The 21,146-nt window shown below is 39.6% G+C and overlaps 1 protein-coding gene across 22 annotated transcripts in view; it reads right to left on the reverse strand.

Annotated features, from left to right (window-relative positions):
- WNK1 (WNK lysine deficient protein kinase 1) overlaps positions 1-21,146 on the reverse strand; it is a 183,080-nt gene that overhangs the window by 3,176 nt on the left and 158,758 nt on the right. For 5 of the 22 annotated variants that reach the window (XM_007503811.3, XM_056800762.1, XM_007503809.3 and 2 more), the window contains 11 exons: positions 19,298-20,790; positions 17,892-17,975; positions 14,956-15,039; positions 13,642-13,708; positions 13,025-13,098; positions 11,399-12,075; positions 9,066-9,268; positions 7,060-7,254; positions 5,886-5,978; positions 3,211-3,252; positions 340-515 (listed from right to left, as the gene is read on the reverse strand). In XM_007503811.3, the coding sequence (XP_007503873.1) occupies positions 340-515; positions 3,211-3,252; positions 5,886-5,978; positions 7,060-7,254; positions 9,066-9,268; positions 11,399-12,075; positions 13,025-13,098; positions 13,642-13,708; positions 14,956-15,039; positions 17,892-17,975; positions 19,298-20,790 (3,188 nt within the window). The remainder of the gene's footprint in view (positions 1-339; positions 516-3,210; positions 3,253-5,885; positions 5,979-7,059; positions 7,255-9,065; positions 9,269-11,398; positions 12,076-13,024; positions 13,099-13,641; positions 13,709-14,955; positions 15,040-17,891; positions 17,976-19,297; positions 20,791-21,146) is intronic. The other 17 variants (XM_007503813.3, XM_007503812.3, XM_007503807.3 and 14 more) reach the window with 10 other exon arrangements.

The raw sequence follows: 21,146 nt of genomic DNA on the forward strand, positions 1-21,146 counted from the left end.
GGAAAGAATTATTTTATTACATCCCAAAGATGGGGGATTTTTCCTTCTTCACTGAAGTGACGAATCCTTCAGGGTTCTCTAGAATTGAAATTACCCATCTTCCAGTGAGGTTGTTACCAATGGAGGGAAAAAGAAAACTTGATATATACCAAGGAAAAACAATTTTTTTTGGTCCTTAAAAAAAGCAGCAAGATTAATCTGACCATAAAGAAGTCCACATCAAAAAACTTTTTGGAACCACCACTAGTGAGTAACAATCGGGTTGGATTTCTGTTTTAGGCATTTATTAACTAGTTTCAATGCTTGAAATGGGTTAGGAAGGAAAGGACAAAGTCTCACCTCATAGTTCATGTGTCCCTTGCTTCCTCTCCTGCCTGAGAGATTCATGGCATCTCGGGCCCAGTTGTCTACCAACTTGTGTAGATCGTCTGTGAATGTGCCCTTTCTGCTGGGTGGCTGGGCTTGCGGGGCTTGGCTATTGACTGCTCCTCCCACCGTATTCGTACTGCTGGTCCCTAGGGTTAGAAGGAAAAGAACAAAGGGCTTCACAAAAATTGTATTTAGGTTGCAATTTCAGGAGAATGTCAAAGGTCACAGAATGATGAAATGGAGGGCATAGGGAAAGGATGAGTTAGGAAGCCATGCAGAAAGAAAGGCAAGTGGTTAAGATTCCTGGGTTTTATTTAAGCCGTATGCTTCAGCTAAACAGAATTATGAGGAAGGATTTTCTTCAGGAGCTACCAGAGTACCTGGAGTGATTGTGGATGAGGGTGTTTGCCTAGGCCGGCACAACAGGCAAATGGAAAGAGTGTTTGTTTTTCACATCACCCAAGGGCAGTCAAGGCTAGGGTCTACTGATACTCTGCTCCTAGCCCCCATGCTGTGAAAGAGGGAGAGGAATGTGCAGTCCGGGGGGAGGGGAGGGGCCAGCTGCTCTGGTTTCCAGTCACCTTAAAGAGGGGAAAGCAAGGCTGAGGAGGAGGAAGGAGGGAATGACTTGGCCTAGGAGGACAAGGTTATCTACAATCCCATGTAGATACTGCCACTTCAACATTTAGGCTCCCTGGGACACCCCAGAGCTAGAAGAGGCTCCATTAAATAGTACTTTATCATATTGGACACAGTTTTCACCTGGGCCCACAAACATAGGTTTGTAAGGACACCATCCTTGGAAGAGACTAAATGTTTATTCTCTTTCTGGGAATGATAAGCCAAGTTAGGGTTTGAAAATATAGGGACGTGGATCATTTAGCTCATGAAGAGGCTCTATTCTGAGGTTGCCAATGGCCTTCTGTTCATTCCCCAAACCAGAGCAGCAAGCTCTTCAACACTGAAGCAGCAGGAACATTCAGCCTGGGGCAGGTGTGCACAAGGGATGGGGAAGCTTTGAGGCTATGGAGAAGGTATTTTTATTTGTATGGCTGATGAGAAAGAAGGCATCCGTGTCCTGCCTGATTTCGGCTCTGCTGGAGGGCACACTGAAGATTATTCGAAGAGGCAAGTATTAGGGAAGAGGGAGAGAAGAGTCACTGTCTCATATTCACTCTTATCAGATCTCACATTTGCAACTGCAGGATAAATTAAAGCTATGTAAAGTATAGGGATGGGATTCCAAGCCACCAGGCTGTCCAGACACCCAACTACTAGGCGGGTGGTTATGTCCATCTGGCCTTTGCTTCCATGTCATGAGCATCCATAAGTGCATGCAAACTTCCTGCTGCATGAACTCAGATGTTGAAAGCCATCAGTTGGAGCAATCCAGAAAACAAGCCCTTTTAATTAGTCAGCAGCTGGCCTTAAGACTGACCCAGGGAATAGATAGGCCCCACAAGCATTGCTGAGAAAGGATCAGAGCTGACCTTTCAGTGAAGCTTCTGAATGGGGAAGGTATCATGCTTCTCAGTGCTGTGGCAACATAGGGAGAATAGTACAGGGCTCTGCCCCAGCAAAGAAGATGTGCCCTAAGGTGCCCTGCTGCATTAACCATGTGAAGGGAAGGGTGGTATTTTCTTTGGAGTGCAGAGAATCTGAACAAAAAAGAAGAGGACTCGGGGGAACTTTCTCCAAAGGCAAATGTAAGAAAGGGCTAGAGAGGGAGTCACATGCAGTGAGGATGAGTGGACATGGTAATGTGGAAATTCAAGGTCACATGCATGAGGGTTGACATTTAATGGGATAATATTCAGAGGGGCCCTGGTCAGTAAATAAGGCAAGCACAATACAGATTCACGTTCAGTTAGAGGTGAAGGAGCTATCAAAAGCCAAAATAATTTAACAGGGAAGCTCAAACAAACAAGAGTCACATTCCTTATTTACATTAAAAAATTCCTTATTTCCACATGCTTTGTGTGATACCTCTTCATTAACTGGTGGCTATAACCCCTTAGAAACATGCAATCTCTTTAAACAGAAGGTTCATTTCATTCTCTTTCACTATACCTACATTGGGTCTAGAATACTAGCTTGTGACATGGGGAAGATCCCTTAGATCTGACTGTTGAAAACCAGCTATCACATACAGTCCCAATTCTGACTACTGGGAACTTCTTTCTTCACACTAGGCTTCATAGATTTTGTTTCTGTTGTGATTCAGTTCCAGCCAATTTGTTGCTAGAGATAGGTAAATCTTCAGATTTCTGGCAATTCCCTCTGAGCCTTAGTAATCCTTGGGAATGCAGAGGAGTAGTGAAGAGATCTAAATCTCATTAATCCTTCTTTCTTCATTATCTGAGTATCTCCTTACCAAGTACTAATAATCATAATCTCCAGTGATTCTAATTAAAGTCTCCTGACCTGTCCATTTCTGACCTGCAAGGAACTAAATCCACAAATAACATTATTCATTAAAGTCAAAGGGTAATCTATAGTCTATCTCCCTAGTGTGGCAGATATCTTTTCTCCACATCGACCATATACATTTGATCTTCTGCATAATTCCCTGGTTATTGCCAAACCATGATTTGCTTTGGGGATAGGATCAGATGAGGTTGGCAAGTCGTGATAGTCTAGAACTGGAGGTAATTTTTCAGACTCAATGATTAATTACTTGTTGGTACTTAGGCATATTAATAAACACATTATAAGAGGGGATAGAGACAAACAGATGCAAGACTGAAGTCAGATTCAAAGAGATAAGACTTCAGGGTTTGGAAAATTAATGGATAACAGCATTACAATCAAAGACCAAAAATAACAGAAAGAGATAATTACTACAGAGCTGGTTGCAAGGACAGACTTTTTTCACCATCTTCCCTGAAGCACAAAGAAAGAGCAATGTGTTAAAGAAACATCAGTGCAAAATACTTAGTATCTGCAAACAGCATTAAATGGCCCAGCAAGAGAAACCAGGAGTAAGAGAAGGGGCAGTAGGATGCAGGGATCCTTGATGTCCCAAGGGGGCAGAGAGCAAAGCTTTAGTCTTATCAAAGTGTAGCTTCTGGAAATCAAGACCAAAACCCTACGTATTCAAATCAAATGAACCTCTTTAAGTTACCCACCCCAGAAAGACCTCTCTTGAGTGACTATCTTATGGACTGGAATCCTTGGTTAGGGAGAAGCTGCACTGTCTAGGAGCTGAGAGATGGTTATCTATCTACCTAAGTCTCACTGCTTAAGGCTCAAACACCCAAAGCAGAGTTTCACCCACTGATCCAGTTCCACTCTCTGTTTCTCCTGCTGAGTAGTTAACATATAGCCAATTGAATGTATTAGCAATCAAGAATCTGCAAAGCCTTTATAGCAGCCTTACTATTCCAGTTTGATTATTAAGTCACATCAATTTGATTCCTCCCACCTTCACTATTGCAATCTTAAGAATTAAGTTGTAAGGGAAGGGTTAAAGGATTCTGGGAAACTAGCAATCTACGTACTGTGCCAAACCGTGCTTTTACTAAGCTATCTATTCTTATAGGACAAAAAAGATGCAAAGATCCCATGCACTATCTAGCTAATCCCCTATATATATATATATTTTTTTAAATATATATATATGTATTTATATATAACCTTAGCTTCCTTGCCCCATGGGGCCTGCTCACACAGACCATGCACAGAAATGCATATTCAACTGACTTAGACCCACTCCTTTATCTTTTCAAGGGAAGTGCTAAGAATGGAATGTATTAAAAATGATCCCCAAATAACAGAAATGGATCCTCCCCTGGATTTTATGACATTAAGACCTGAATCTCTTCCACATTTTTCTCCAAACTACCCAACTTTTACATCTTTCTGCCTCTTTATTTATGCTAGAAACATAAGTTATGTGGATAATGATTGAACCAAGCTTACTAACTCTCGATCTGGTTGGATAGAAAATATAGTGTTATAGAAAGTAGTAGCTAGGAGAAATCTGGGTTCAAATTATATCACTTACATGTGGTTATTGTGTGCCTGTGGGCAAATCATTTTAACCTCTGTGGACCCTCAGTTTCCCTCACTAAAAAAATACAAATAATACCTGTTGACCTATCCCACAAAGATTTTGTAAGGATCAATTCTAAACACATAAAGTGTTTTGTAAACCTTAAAGCACTCTATTAATATCAATTCTTTAAGGAAACTACTGCTCTGAGCCCCTAAATCAAAGCCCTTTATCAAAGTACTGTCAAAATATTCTATCCCTGGAAGCCAAATAACTTTGAAATCTGTTGTGGAAGGAGAAGTCTAGACAACCCCCTACCAAAGCCTTATCCTATTGCTAAGTAAAAGGAAAAGATGGGTAGGGAAGTAAGAGGAGATGGGCTGCAAAATGCAAGGGAATGAAATTAAATAGGTATTGGGGACGAATGCAGGGGAATGAAGTTAAATGTGATGCATGAAGGTGAATCAAAGCACTTCCCTTACATACCCTGTCATTACAGACAATGGAGGGGCAATAACACTTCCATCCAGAAGGGTCTGTCAACCTTTGAAGCACACTCAGAAGCATTATGTTGCAGCCTTAGCACATGCATTTAAAAACACCCCCAATAACCACATCAGAAGTTTGAGGTCTTGAGAGACAAGACCTTTCCTTAAACTCTCTCAAGGGCTTTTCCCTTGATTTTCCTTATAAGGAATACCCAAAAAAACTTCAAAAAGCATATTCTAAAGCAGTTCTCAATGACTGCAATAACTTGCCACCTTGAATGAGGAAGTCCTCCTTTCTTTGTTGGAGGTCAATCTCCAACTGATGAAACACTTTTACTAAGGGAGTTCTATAACAAGTATGCATTGGTTTTCCTTTGAAACGGGAGTCATAATTAAAGTATCTATGAATTATTGAGTTTGGAGTGAAAAGTAAAGCAGTCACCAGGAGCTATGCAAAAGAGGTTTTTATGTTTCTTCAAGGTTCTATATACAGTAACTAGTACTCTGTGATTATTCAATCTGAACTGAAACTTAAATCTTATCATGAATACTTCAATATACTGTGAAATAGAAGACAAAATAAACAGGAAAAGATATATCATGTTCCTATGACAAATATAACCTAATTATGTTCATGTGCTTACTAGATAGAACTATTCTATCTTTCCGGTACCTTTAATGTCAAGGTCATGGAGCTTGAAGTTAACCTCTGTAAGGTCCAAGGTTCATTCTTTCAAAAATGGCCTAAGTGCTCTGTGTTCTGCTGAACAAGCTCTTTATACTAGCTAAATTTAATATGAAGAAATCTTTCAGATCCAGATAAGTTCATCTCCAAGTTCAAAAGAAAATGCTCTTTCCATAGAATTTTATATTTCAGTAAGAACAAATGGACCCAAACTTCTGAGTGTAACAATAGTTCAGCCAAGCCACTGAGTACACGGGATACAAAGAGACAAATGAGAATGAGCTGCATGAAATATTAGATCCAAGCAGCAGAAAAACAAAAACAAGGAAGGAGTAAAGGTGTTACACACAAAGAGCCAAGCAGGGCGTACTCAGAAATCGGGTCCTCCTGCCACCAGGTTTGAATGTCACCCGCTCAGACGCACAGTTAAACTTCGCACAGCCTGTGAGGTGGGGGAGAAGAGGGAGAAACAGAGAAAGGAAGAGAAACACAGAACACAACTACAAGATGTTAGAAACTTGAGGTTGGAGTGGTGAAATGTACTAAGATGGCACAAAGGAGAACAAGCTTCAGGAGAAGGGCCCCTAGATAGAAAAGGAAGCAGGAATTCCACTCCCTTTACCTGCAAAAATCCAAAACTATTCACTAGAATAATGCTAGCTTATTTTGCTCCTTAAGAAGAGAGTACAATCACCTCAGTAAGATTTGGTACTCAGTTCAAAGTTTTCTTTCAATTCTCCTGAAAAAGTTCTTAGAGAAGAAAGGGCACAGTGATCCTTGCTTCTGAGTTCTCTAGAAGCAAGTCTATTATCTCTATTTTGTCCCTTTCTTCCTTCTTAGACATCCCACACTGCATTTTATATCTTATTTCTATTATTCGTGAAACCCCTTTCAATGGGAATGTTTTGTACAATAAAACAAAATCATTGTGGTTAAAATGGGCTCTGGACAGAAAACATAATAACTCCTCCAGCATGCTTCCCTTACCCCAAGCAGAGGAAAAGAAAATCTGCCCTGACCAGGCTATGCATCATCTTCCAGGAAATAATGTTCTATTCCCTGGTAGTCTATTGCATTTTGGGGGATGACCACTTTCCCAGTCTTCTTTTTGATATGTCTTCAAGGGTTAAGTCCTGGGCCCCCAACCCCTCACTTGCTTGCAGTGATACCTCCTTCACAAAGGTCTCAGACGTGTGAATTTTCATGTTGATCACTACATGGCATTCCCTGAAGAGGCTCTTTGACCAGATGGTAGCAACAAAAGCCTAACTCAGATGCTGACTGATCTCGCTGTAATAAGTCTACCTCATCATCTGTTCATCACCTCACACTGTCCTAAGGCTAAGACTCCTGAGCAGGTTGTACATAGACTGTGTACTGGCCAGCTGGTCTTTTGCTTTCAAGTTCCTCAGTCCAAGCTGTGACCCTGAAGTCTTCTGAAGCATTTGGTCCATCACCAAGGCTATGGCAATTCCTCCACCTTAGTGCTGTCAGAAGATGGTGGTTGCCATCTGATTTCTTACCTTGGCCTGGAGCAGAGAGACTTGGTACTGAAATGGCACCATCACTGGTAAAAGCTGAATAGAGGTTCTCGCTGGAGGGAGATGGTTTAAGGGGCTGTAACAGCTGATTCTGCCCAGTCTCTGGGATGCTGCCAGGAGGGTGGAGTGTCTGCTGGGGGTGCAAGACTGAAGTTGCACTCTGAGCAGACAGGTTGCCTGTGAAAAGACAGAGTGGCATCAGGAAACAAGGGGAATTTTCTTAGTAGTTCAGTCTTCCCACTGTACGCCATAGGAACTGAGTAGGTAGGCTACAAAAAGACAAATGAGAATGGACTGTAAGAAAAAAATCTTGTGTTTTGACTGGGGAACAGTGTCCATAGGGTGAGATGGGGATGGGAGATCCTGTAGAATAAGAAAGAACAACAGCTTTTATTGATTGGAAAAGAAGCCAAGAGTGAAGTGGGAAGTAACTTCTGCTCTCCCTACATCACTGACATTGTCAGTGAGTTCCCTTCATAATACTGCCACCTAAGAGAAGTCTTTTAAGACAGATTGCCTAGAGTGGTTCACCTGTCTAAGTCAAGTAAGAAAGGGTAGCAGCTGGACAAAGGGAGCACACAGTTTTCTAACTAACAACCAAACCTGACTCTGAATAGGTTTTGAAAAGAAGATTCTGTTTTTTCCCTATTGAGAAAAGCACTGAAATATGATATAATTAGATTTCCAAAGCAGGCTCTGCCTAGCTTTCCTACTTAGGCAGGCACATGCCAGGTCAGATGTAACTGTGTGGCAAAATGGTATGGGCAGCCACAGAATGCAGAAAATGTTTGGCACTCAATTCCTTGGCAGATGTCACACAAGTGCTGGGTCCAGTATCCCGGAAATGACCTCCTTTTCTCATCCCTGGGTATTCATCTCCCGTTCAACAAGTCTGTCAAGCATGAATTTACTTGGAATGCAGGTAAGGTTAGCAGATGGTATTACTTAAGCATTTTCCTATCAGTAAGTACTGTGAGTTGACCCTGTGATGTTGAGGAAATGAGTTAATGTTTTTGAGAACTATTATAACAGTTTTCAACACTGTCACAACACTTCAGACCTGAAGGACAGAAGGCTAAGGGAGAATGTCTATGAGAAAGATGGAAAAGAAACACAGTTGTTTTCATAAGCATGATCCTTTAAAGCTAAATAATCCTCCTGGGAATTTCACGAAGATTAACCCTCTTTACAGGGAATCATCACAAACACTGTGGAGATGGAACAATGGCCATTACATGTACAACGAACCATCACTCTCAGTGTAAAGCAAAAACTATCCAGCAGGAAAATAGCTGGCCTACTGATGATTTTCTGTTTTGTGATATAACTTTTATTATTCTTATATAGTATATTTAATATATGTTATATTAACTTCTATAATATATATCTAACATATAAGTATTAATAATGTTCATTCTCAAAATATTTTAGCTATTTCCTTTGATAACACTACAAATTAAATTAAATCCCAAATAAGAGTTATAACTTATCTATCTACCCAAAACAGTTGTCTGTGACATGTCAGTCAAATCCCAGGTGGAATTATGGCTATCTTGTGTAAGCATATGAGAGTTTCTGCTCAACACTTTTTCAATGAAAAGAAGGCATGTTTAAAAAACAGAACACCTATTGAACCAAAGGTTTGGGCAAACATGAGTAACACTTTGGTTGGTGGCAAAGCTGTTGACTGCTCTCAAGTAGACTTTTTTACTGGAGACATTAAACTGGTCTCAGTGTGAATTATGCTAAAAGGGTCATTCACTAAGACCACTTCCAAGGGTAAAATGAAGGCAGGAAAGAGGGAACTGAGAATAATATGCAAAAGTTATCTTTAAAAAATCAGCCTCTGAAAGCAACCAAAATATTGAAGTGATAGCTTCATTTCTATAATTCAGTCGCTTACATACACTAAAGGAGGAAAAAAAAGGGGGTGGAAAGAGAAATCTAAGAGAAAAGACACATTTTTATTCTATTCCATGGCTCCTTACCTGAAAGTTGGGGGCTCTTATTTCCTAGAGAACTACTGCGGCTAGACTTGCTGCCTTTGCTTTTAGTGGGTCTCCTTCTTCTCCCTGAGAGTGGAGCAGCGGGGGGAATGATGACTGCAGGGGGAACTTTGCCCAGTTTGGTATACAGAGATTCGATTTCATGTTTTTGGCGACTCTGTAGGTCCTGGATCTCTTTAAGGTGCCTAAGGATAAAGTCCAGACATAAGAATGTACTCACCTCCAAACTCACTAATATAAAACCACTTTAATATGACAACAAATGGCAATCTCATTTATATTTATGAATCTAGGTCCTTGTATTTATTCTGAATGTAAATACTTACTTGTTCTCAAAATCTAGCCACTCACCTTTCCCCTAAAACCAAATAATTTCCACGATGATGAAAACTCAAAAATTTTTCTTCCCTATCTCCTCCTACCCCAATTTAAAAGTTCTTAGTCTCTAACAAAGGAAGACAAGAGGTATGGTTGTTTCTCCTGGATCCTAAGAACAAAAAGAGTAAATATAGGCCACTTGCTATCTAAAGAGCCCTTGATATATAGAACACCCAACAGTGAGTCACTTTAGAGCAGTGATGGTGATCCTTTTACAGACAGGATGCCCAAACTACATCCTCAAGCTGCCTACGAGCCCCCTGCGTTACCCCAGACAGGGGAGATTATGCTTGCACTGGACTGCTGAACAGAGGAATGGGGCATGTGAAAAATGTCCTCAGGTGCTGTGGAGAAGAGGAGAGGAGCACGCAAAGGCTCATGTGCCATGGGTTCACCAACACGGCTTTAGAATATTTGATTTGAGTTGGAGTCAGGAAGACCTGAATTCAAATCTTGCTTCAGGTGACCCTAGGCCTCTGTTACTTAACCTGTCTCAGTTTTCTCATCTGAAAAATAGGGATAAAAGCTTTTATTTCCCGGGGTTGTACTGACAATCATATAATATTTGTAGCATTTTGCTACTTTAAAGTACTATATAAAAGCTAGCTATTATTACACAGGCAACTAGGTGGCACAGTGGATAGAGTGCTGGGCTTAGAGTAAGGAAGACTTGGGTTCATATCTGGCTTCAGACCTTTACTAGTGGTATGACACTGAGCAAGTCACTTAACCTGTCTCCTCAGGTTCCCCAATTATAAAAAAAGGACCTATCTCCTAAACCTGTGAGGGCAAACCTATGGCATACATGGCACATGGAGACTTCTCTGTGGGCACACACATGCACACTGTCTGGGCAGTTTCCTCCACCTCTCCAGGGTGCCACCCCCCATCCCTCTATGCTTACTCCCTCCCCTGAGCAGAGCACACAGGCCATTGCCCACCCTTTCTCCTCTCCTGTCTGGGCCAAGGGGCAGTAGGGGGTGGTGGGGTACATCTCCTCTCCCACCACTGGGCCCAGTCCCAGGCCCCAACCCATAAAAGACACCCCCCCCCCCCGGGGGTGACCCTGCCCTCCAAAGGCTCAATGCATCCCTTCTGCCCTGGCCTCCCAACTCCATGTGGGCTGTAGTCCAACAGGAGGCAGCCCCATTCCCAGCACACCATTATGATGCAAATATAAGCAGCCTAAAAGGTGCTGAGATTGAATCTCTGTGACAAAGCCAAGCAGAGAGCTCATAGGGCTGCATTTGAACAAGATTCCAATAAGAACCCCCCCCCCCCCAAACCCTATTAGTCTTCTCCCCTCGCTCATCGCTCAGGCCCTGCCACCAGGAGGCAGCTTCCCATGGGTATGAGGTGGCTGGGAGCCTGGCTCCTGGGAGGTGGGGTAGGGGACAGCATGCCATCTTTAAAAGGTTTGCCATCACTGTCCTAGGGTGGCAGTGAGGACTGAACAAGAAAATATTTGTAGAATGCTCAGCACAGTGCTTGGTACATAGCAAGTATCTTTAAAGAAGTCTAAGGCAGGCTAGTGGGAGCTAAACAAGTATATATGATTAAGACTCAAAGTATTTATAATATCAAGAGTATACTTGTGAATAAGAGAATTTAAACAACTTTCTGTATTTTAAATATTTCTATATATTTTGATAATGCTTTCTCTCTAGTATGCTTAAATTCTTATCTTTTATTAGATAAGAGATACCCTACACATATAGTATTAGAAGAAAAATCTAGAAGCAGATTTATAATTTGAGATTTTCATTTTGAACTTCTCCCTTCTACTTTGTAGTTGTGTGACCCTGACAAGTTACTAAAGCTCCCTAGGGTCTCATAGTTTGGATTAGATTAGATGAGTACATTCTAAAATTCTAAAATTCTTTCTAGTTCTAAGCCTCTGATTCTACATCTTTTATAAGGGAAGAAAGTAGTCTTACTTTTCTCGTAGCCGACGTAGTTCTGACTTCAAGTCCTCGTCTTCAATGTCTGATTCATTGTCACTGCTCATGTAAGAGGAGTTGAATGAGTTACTAAGGCTCTGGCTAAGGTTCTGGATTGGAAGGCTACCCTTGGAGCCCAAATGGTGAGTAGAATGTGGGCTACCTGAACCATCATCCATATTCCTACTTAGGAAAGCAGCTTCCAGGTCACAAGATGGCCCATTAAGATGGCTTAACTCTGATAATTCAGGCCTTTCTTTCTTTGGTGCCACAATAGAAGGAACAACCTGTTCAGAATCCAACAAAGGGCGTTCCACAGGGGGCTCACTCTCAACCACAGTGGTCATCTTGTCCTCAGTTCTTGACACAGAGAATCGACCAACCTTGTCTGTTGTAGTTGTCACCTGAAAACGGCCAACAGTGGTGGGCTGCTCAGCTTCTGGCTTTGTCTGTGTAGCAGAAGTTTTCTGAGAGGGAACACCATCCACTATATCCAAGGAGGTACCACAGAGGGCTGTGGCGAGTCCACCAGGATCTTTCTTGACCAGAGTGTTCTCTGGACTGCTACTTGACAACACTGAGGACTCTGAAGTGCTCGACTCAAAATGAACAGACTTTACTTCCTCAGATTTAGTTTTGCTCTCCTTCAAGGAATCATCTACTGCAACTGATACCTGACAGTTAAAAAAAATCAAAATAAGAATACCCTTCAGGATAGACTAAAAACAAACCAAAGCAAGCCACAAAGCTGCACACTCATACAAGAGTAGGAAATTCCATTTTGCAGTCAATTGTACACAATATACAACTGTATACAAGAAAGGGTTGAATCTTGTTCCATGCTTCTGAAAGAAAGTGTTTTCTATGAAGGAATGCCCAGAGCAGCAGGGTAATTTTAAGCTAAAATTCAAGAAATGACTTAAAAAAAAACACCATACAATTCATTTTGCATTTATTAAGTACCCACTAATATAATATAGGCACTATACTAGATACTAGGAATGCCCTCAAGAAGTTCTAATTGAATGGCAGGGAAAAGGTGCTAAGAGGAAGAAATACACCATGTACTCAGATGAGGAAGTACAAGATAATTTGAGAAGGAAGGGAGCTAAGGAAAAACTTCCCATAGGAAGTGGAGTTGAGCCCTAAAGGCAAAGATGCCTCCTTCATTGGCAAAGGTGAAGAGGGAGTATATTCCACACCTGGACAGTCTGTATAAGGTAGGAGACAGAATACCAGATTGGGGAAACAGTAAGAAGACCAGCTTGGCTAGAATATAGCATGTGTGTGAGTGGGATTAATAGGACAAATCTAGAAAGCTATTCTGGAGCCAGATTGTAAACGATAAGCTGAGGAGTCTGTATTGGTTTCTAGGTGTGGTTTTGCATGATATTAGAGAAGTGATTCTTTAGAAATTAAAAAAAAAAATCTCTAGCCTAGAAAGACCATTGGTAAAGTCTCAAGAAAATTCATGATCATTGGTATACAGCTAACTCTGGGTTTTTGAAGAATATGCTTGTGAAGCTTTCACATCAACTTATTCAAATTTATAATTCTAAATCATGTCACAATTATATAACCTCTCATATAGAGTTCTAAGTTACTAAAAAGTTAATTTCTTACCTGAAATCGGCCCATCTTAAGAACATTGGCCTCTGCATTGTTCATTATGGTATTATCTTCTATGCTCTGAGATGCTGAAGCAAGCAGAGAAAATGATGAAAGATGTTTGAAATTTCTTTTTTTTTTAAATTATGACTAAAGGGATGATTCTAATTAGACTAATCTTAATTTTTTTGCAATGTTGTATTCACAAGTTAAGCTCTCAAAGAGTAGTTAGATATAGGATTCATGAAACAAGAACATTCTTCTGGACCAGAATTATTTTGAAGTTCATCTCTCTATTCCTTTTAGACTAAGTCTATAGTTTTGAGAGGTCTTCCAGGATGGTCAGCTTATGTAAACAAATACAGAAGTGCCTGAAATATAGGACAAGCTTAAAGTTGATTGTATTCAAAGAATTTGATTATTTTTTTGAACTAATCCTGGTGATCAGTTTGTGAGAGATAGCTTTTAATGTTCCTCTGATTCTTTTGCTAGTTTTGTTAACCTCAATTTCAAACCGCACAAGATTTTTAAAGAATTGCATTACTAATCTGCTGCCAATCTGACTAGAAGATCAAGGGCTTAAATAGGGGCTTGCTTTTGAATTGCACTGTCCCCAAGATACCATACTCTACCTTTCTGAACTGGTGCTACCACTGGCACTGCTCCGGCAACTGATGTTGGAGCCACTACTGATGTGGGCTGCAAGACAAAAATCAAAACAAAACAAAAAACCTTGAGTTTTTGGTTGTTTTTTGCTAGTTTGTTAAAATTAAATAAATACATTTCAACTTTAAACTTGATTTAGAAGATAAATTATGACCATGAGAATAATCAAATCTTGTCATTACAGATGAGAAGATGACCCTTAAAAAAACAAACCAATACATAACCTTCTGTCTTACAATCCATGTTAAATATCAGTTTTAAGGCAGAAGAGAGGTTAAGGGATAGGCAATTGAGGTTAAATGACTTGCCCGGGGTTGCACAACTAGGAAATATTTGGGACTAGATTTGAACCCAGGACCTCCTGTGTCTAGGATTGACCACTTAGCTACTCTGAAAAGATATAAGATAAATAAAACTTCTAATCTAGTAACTATAATCAATACATTCTTTTCTTGATTTTTTAGGAAGACAGAAATGTGCCATTTTGATCTGAAACATGCAATGGAAAACTTGATCTTGTCATTAAATCAACTAAAAGGGATAATATATCTCTTTTCTATTAAATCATTTTAGTGTAATTTTTAGGAGAAGTAAAGAGCTTTTAAAGCTTTTTCATGATAAATTCTTTAGCCTGCTTCAGAAGGTATCTCAAATTCATTCAAAGAGAAGTACTTTCCTTTAGGACAAATATTAAGTAAAAACTTCAACTTAAGATATGTAAAAAACATATATATGAGCAGGATACCCCTGACATTCAAGTAATGTATGCCAAAAAAACTAGATAGGGATTTTTTGGGGGGAACTAGCTAGTGAAATGAGGCTTATCTGAATAAATAGTACAAAATTATACAATGTGGTAAATATCAAAGATTTCCAACCATTTGCCCCATCATCATTACCATGTATCACACTTATATGTAGTTTTTATTGTAGTTTTTCAGTTCTGTCAGACTCTGCATGACCCTATTTTGGATTTTCTTGGTAAAGATACTGGAGTGTTTTGCTAATTCCTTCTCTAGCTCATTTTAAAAATGAGGAAACTAAGGCAAATAGGAAGTGACTTTTCCAAGGTTGCAAAGCAAATAAGTATCTGAAGCTAGATTTGAATTCAGATATTCTGATTTCAGGCCCAGCACTCTTATTTAATGTGTGACCTAAATACACTCTGCTAAAATCTTAAGAATATTTATTTCAACCTGTTTGAATTACATTATATATTCTGGGAACACAGTATCCTGGGAAGGAAGGAGACAGGCTATTTTGAAGCTCTTTCAACTTACAGCAACTGAAGATGTGACTGGGACAGTCTCTGGACTAAGGGCTCTTCTTAATTGAGCATCAAGATCTTCTAGAGGTTGCTGAGACTGAAGCAAAAATACCCACTAATAAGAATGTCTTATAGACACATTAGCATAATCAATAGCCAATTTATGAGGCATACTTACTTTGTAAGTAAGCCATAACTACTTTATATACTAGTTTAAATGAAGGTTTTGGAAATGAAATGCAGTATTTGTTCAGGGAAACAAAGATCGATTTGATCTTCATATTGTTAAGCTGTTTCCAAATTCATTAAATTTCTATCACCTTTTCAGGGTTGTAATAAATCAGATTGATTATATGCATGTTCTATCACCTTCTTTCTTCTGTACCCAGATGGATTTTCTATTCTTCCCTTCTCCAAGAAAACTATGAAATGTTTACACAACTGATCTTTATCACATCTTACCTATTTTCATTTACTTTTTTTCTTCACTTTTATAAAACCCTAACTATAGGGTGAAAGTACTGTCATTTGCACATCATTTCTGAAAAATAGCTTTAAAAAACTGCTATCACTTGTCAATATCACCCCCTCTCTCACAATAGTAGGTACAGTTAAGCAAAAATAACCCCTAACAAACTTATGCCTGACAACATATATCTATGTAACATATGCAGGCCACTTCTCCTCTAAGAGGAAGCGATTACTTCTGTCTTATCAATCTATTTGAGGAGGAATATTAATAATACATTATCCAGACAATCATTTTCAAGGAAGCAATGTGGAAACAACCATTACTTCCCCATTAACAAGAAGATCTATTTCCCACCCTGCTTTTAGCTAACAACTGGAAATATGAAACCTGGTTTTAAAACCCAGTTTTTACTTTTACTAGCTACATGGTCTTATGTCACAAACTCTGAGCCACAGTTTCCTCATATTTTAGGTGAAGAGAACACTTCTACTTACCTCACAGTGCTGCTGTGAGAGAAAAGCACTATACAAATGGGAGTTATTATCACTATCACCACAGAAGACTTACTTCAAAAGAAATGGAGTAGCCTGGGGAAATCTAAGACTTAGATCTAAATGAACTGAAACTAAATATAAGGCAAACTAGGCAATATCCAAATTACAAATATGTATGACTGCTTAGGAAAGCTGAAAGAATTCCTCAGGTATTTCCCTTTATATAATAGAAACCTGAACTAGTTGGGGATGCCTACTGCTTTTCTTTACCTTGCTGCTCAGTTGTATCACCTTTCAAATATTGATATTAAGAGTCTCATTTCTCAATTATCACTCAATCCTATCACTGAATAGGAATGGAAGGAACAAAGGGAAAAAATCTCTCATACTGGACTGCTCTCTCTCTTCTTAATTTTCCAACTTCCTCTCTAGCTCATCATATCCTAAAATTCTTTCTCAGTTCAATGTCCCTTAGTCCTTTAACCCCAGTCCTAGTTCCCTCAGCCTTCTCCTTTGCCCCCTCTTCCAACCAGAATCCCTAGTTCTTATCCCTAACTATTCCTACTTCTATTCTCATTTAGTAAATATACCTGGAGTTTCAAATGGATTTAAAAGACTTCAAATAATTAAACTTGGTGATGGTTGGAAATGGTAGATTTTCTCTTCTTTTATAAGTACATTTATCATAAAATGAGAATTAGAGCAACATAGTAATTAAATTCAACTGACCTCCAACTGCACATAATTGATATATCAAATAAAGCTCATCCATCATCATCACAGGTAAAATGATAATTTAAATGTTGATGAACTTAAAAGAAAAATTTATGAACTTTCTTATTCATAAATTCTGCCAAGAATGACTGGACACATATACATAATATTGCCTAATTACTTCCTTTGTCTACAAGTTTTATATATCAAAGTAGAAGTTCCTATATGACCTACTCGGCATATGTAGCAAGACTCTAAATATATGTTAGGATTTAAATTACCTTTTAATAAAAACATTAAATAGTTTCATGTTCTTTCAGCCCTGAAAAGCTTTGTAGCATTGTTCTCCTGGAACAAGGGGTTAGCAAACTACTACGTAGGTGCTAAGAATGGTTTTTATGCTTTAAAATAAAGTTTTACTACATTTAAAAAGGTAAAATCATTCTTAGCTGTTGGCCCATATGAGAATAGGCAGAGGACTGAATCTGACCTGTTGGTATGCTGACCCCTGTGTTTTAGAGAATGAATAGTCACCAAAGACAAAGAAATCAAGTTTTGGAAATTATCAAAAACTTCTCAAAGGAAGATCAAATAGACAGCTTACTAAATTAGTCTATTAGTACTATAATTGGAATTAGTAGAATATTGGGAAAAGACCAAGTAGATTAACTACGAGATGGGACTGGAATTCAATAGCAAGAAGAAACTGCAATGCTTTCAATAATCTCAAGCTGCTCCTTGACAAGAGAAACATCTTTTAAATTTTAAACACCAGTATTCTCTCTATGAGTCTGTATATCCATGAGGCACATCTGTGTTATGCTGAACCAGTTTGAAATGACTTGAAAGAACCCATTAAATTTTTTTAATATGAGCAAAAAACCAAACCAAACCAAAACAAAAAAAACAAACAAAAACCCGTCTCAAAGGCTAGATATCCTTAACCTTGGTCAAGTGGAAGGAAAGAATTTGCCAGTAAAATTTTGGGCTCTGAGAAGTAATTTTTAAAAACAGACTCAAAACTATATTGAAATAAGTATCTCAGAGTCATCTTCCTATTTAGGGTCTCTAATATTCCAAATAAAAGAACTACATCTCAGTTTAGATGGGATGTAGATCAGTAGCTCAGGGACTATTTCAAAAATCTGTAGTTGAAGGGAGTTATTCAGTCAAGAGAGAAAGAAAAATGGGAGAAGCAAATACCATGCAATGAAGAATTTAACCATGCACTCTAAAAGACAAAGCAAGAGAAAAAGAAGGAATTAGCACCTGTGTTAGTGAAGGTCCTGGAAAAGGCGGCAGCTGCTCACTGGGTGGGGTACCAGATGGAAGTTCGGTACCTACCGGTAGCACCTACAGACAATGAATGGAAATTTGAATGTATCAGACATGAGTAGAAGATGGGTCAGAGGAGGTTACGAATATTGTATACTAAGGAATAATACACCTAACTGAGTTGATAAAAGATTACAAAAAACAACAACCTAGAAATTGTGTAATTTTTTGGTACATTATTCAGTAGAGGAAAGATCCACTGGGGAATAACGTAGTTATTATATATCTGGGTAATTCATGTCAGTTCTGTTATTCATGGCATTAATTCTAGTTAAGAACAAAGGTGAACAGAACTTTGTACAGTTTTACAAGACAACTATGGGAAATTCAAAAAGTAATTAGTGATATGCAGATCTCTCATTATGGAAGAGGACAAGGAACCAGGGTTTAATCCAGGAGTGGTGGTAACTACCTAGCTGATCTAAGATAATCTATTTTGCAGTTTAATTTTGTAGTTTTATGTTAACACAAATATAATTCTTTTAAAGCAGGTAAACTCTCTCTAGTTGGTTCTAAATTAGCGGAAAACCTGATATGAAAATGAGAAGAAAAGTTCTTTCATATTAGGAACAAGATACTTTCAGTCTGAGTCAAGTCTCTGTCTACCATTTTTACAAAGATTTATGCCATTATCAGACTAAAAGATGACCAGAACATGCAATGTAGTTAGAAGAATTCCAGGCAGATTATATGAAAACTGCCAAAATATTAGAGATGCCATTATGAGGGAAACCCATCATGGAAGAATCAGTAAGTATATTTTAGTTAGTAATTTTGTTACTAAGTATCCGGGGTTGGGAGGTAGGGTTGGGGTGTCTGACTCTTGTACTAATTTGATCATAGATATTCAATCACTTTAAATCTTAAATCTTGATTTTCCAGCAGGAGAAGAAAATGTGTTGCTTATATAGTAGCTGGTTTTATATACTAGTGATTTTCCTTTTCTCTACATTGTAGCTGACAGAGAAGATTTCCCTCTTGGGGGAAATGTTCCTTTCATCTGAACTAATCGGAACAAATATTTGTGTGGTATCTAACCTTAATATTTATATATACTTAGAAAACTTCAAGGTTTAATTCCCATAAGTTAATAAAATTTAAACATTAATACTAATACATGTGTGTATGCTTTTAATGAAATCCAAACACATAAACTGAGTTTAATCTGTCAGCAGAACTACATTAGCCTCTGAAGCCATTTTCATAACCACATCTCTACTTTGTTGGGGATCTATGGCTATTATACATAAAAACTTTTAACTCTAGACTCGAGAGAAAAATCCATTATTTCAGTGCAATATGAGAAGAAACTACGTAAAACAAATCCCTAAGAACCTTACCGGTACCCTGGTAAGAGGTGGCTTTGAGGGAGGGGTTCCAGGTTTCAACCCTGCTGCAATGCTGGCTGGGGCTGGAACATAGCTGACTGGGGTGGCAGCTTGCCCGGGTGTGACCACTGGTGTAACAACTGACAAACCAGTAGTTGTTCCTAGAGGCAAACTGCTTGGTGGTAAGCAAGTACTTGTGGTGGAAGTCATGAGCTTGCTTGGTGCAACAGCGGTGGTTGGGATGCCTGGCATGACTGTGGTCTCCACTACCAATGAAGTCTCCAGTGAGACGGGGGCATGCTGGGCTCCAACAGAGCTATGTTCACTGAAGAGAGACCGCAGTTTTTCTTCCAGAGTCTTTATATCATCAATACCAGGAGCTTTGGGTTGTGTATCAGTATCTATTTCTGGGCAATGGGTATGGGGCTGGTTGGGAAGCAAAGCTGGTTGAGGCTGACTATGGATTAGTGTCTGCTGTACAGCAGGCACATTAGCAACAGGCTGTGCTAGGGGTGGGATACCAGGTAAAGGGACCTGGGGTAGTATTGGGGTGGAAATTATCCCTGTTGCCTGTGAAAGGACAGGTGTAGAAGCAGCAGCAGATGGGACTTGCAAGGGATGCAGTGCACTGGGCTGACTAGTTGAATCAGATATCCCTGCTCCTGAGGAAGACAAGGGTACAGAGAGGGGCAGGGATAGCCCCACTACACTGCTAAGGGGTGGCTTGTCTGATGAGTGTGTGCCATCATGCTTGGGATGGAGTGCACTAACCACCACTGTTTCAGCTAGACTAGAGGCAGAGCTGCTACTGAGCTGAAGCGGTGGCTGTGAAGCTATACTTGGGAATGGAGTGGTGGTAGATGCTGAAGCCAGAGTGGCTGCTATAGCTACACTTGCTGCAATCTTCTGGGCAGGCTGAGAAGTCATAGCTGGGGTGATAGCACCTGGGGGAACAGCACTGCTTATTCCAGGAACTGGAGCTACTGATGCTGCTGTAGGAGGAAAAGGGCCAGCACTGGACATAGCTCCCCCACCAGATGGTGGGGCCTGAACTGATTCAGTTGTAGTAGACAATGACACAGCTGCAGGAGCAGTAATGCTGGAAACCACGCTGGTAGTTAATGGTGGTCCAGACACTTGTACAGGGAAAGAACCTGAAGTTAATACACCTGCACTGGAGGCAACTCCGGCAATTACCTTTTCAGTAGGCATGGTGACCACAGACTGAGTGACTGGTGCAGAAACACTATTAAAAGGGCTACTTGTTGCAGGGACTGATACTGAAGGCACAGCTGTTGCTGTGGGAGGGAAGACTATGGCCATGCTAGTCATGGTGGGAGGTACAGTTGGAAAGGTTGGTCCTGCATGGCTGAAGTTTGGGGGAGCTGTACTGGGTCCTTCTGACATTTGGCCATGCCTGAGTTCAGAGAATGCCTGTTGCAAACTAAGGGATGAAGCAGAATGAGAAAGATTCATTACAGGACCATGGGGTGGAGCAACAGCAGCTGCAAAGGAAAACAAACACACAAATACATAAAAAAGGAAAGTTAGTTTTTTTTTTCTTTTAAGGTTAGGAACAAGATGTCCTAAGCTCTACTAAACTTACCAACATAAATATAAAATAACATTCTGCTAAGGGGACAGATATTAAAATAGAAGAGATTTAAACAGAGTATTACATAAGTCATCTTGCCTGGACACCCAACCTTAAATAAGGATGAAGTAATTCAGGCTATAACTATGTAAAATCATATGGAAGAACTCTACTCACAATTTACCATATGTAATATGATCACCAAGATTCTCTTTCTTGTTCTGTTTTAGCCACTTGAAATTATCAGGAGTTCATTAACCTGCCCAC

The sequence above is a fragment of the Monodelphis domestica genome, chromosome 5 (assembly GCF_027887165.1).
Source record: "Monodelphis domestica isolate mMonDom1 chromosome 5, mMonDom1.pri, whole genome shotgun sequence".
Taxonomy (NCBI): Eukaryota; Metazoa; Chordata; class Mammalia; order Didelphimorphia; family Didelphidae; genus Monodelphis; species Monodelphis domestica.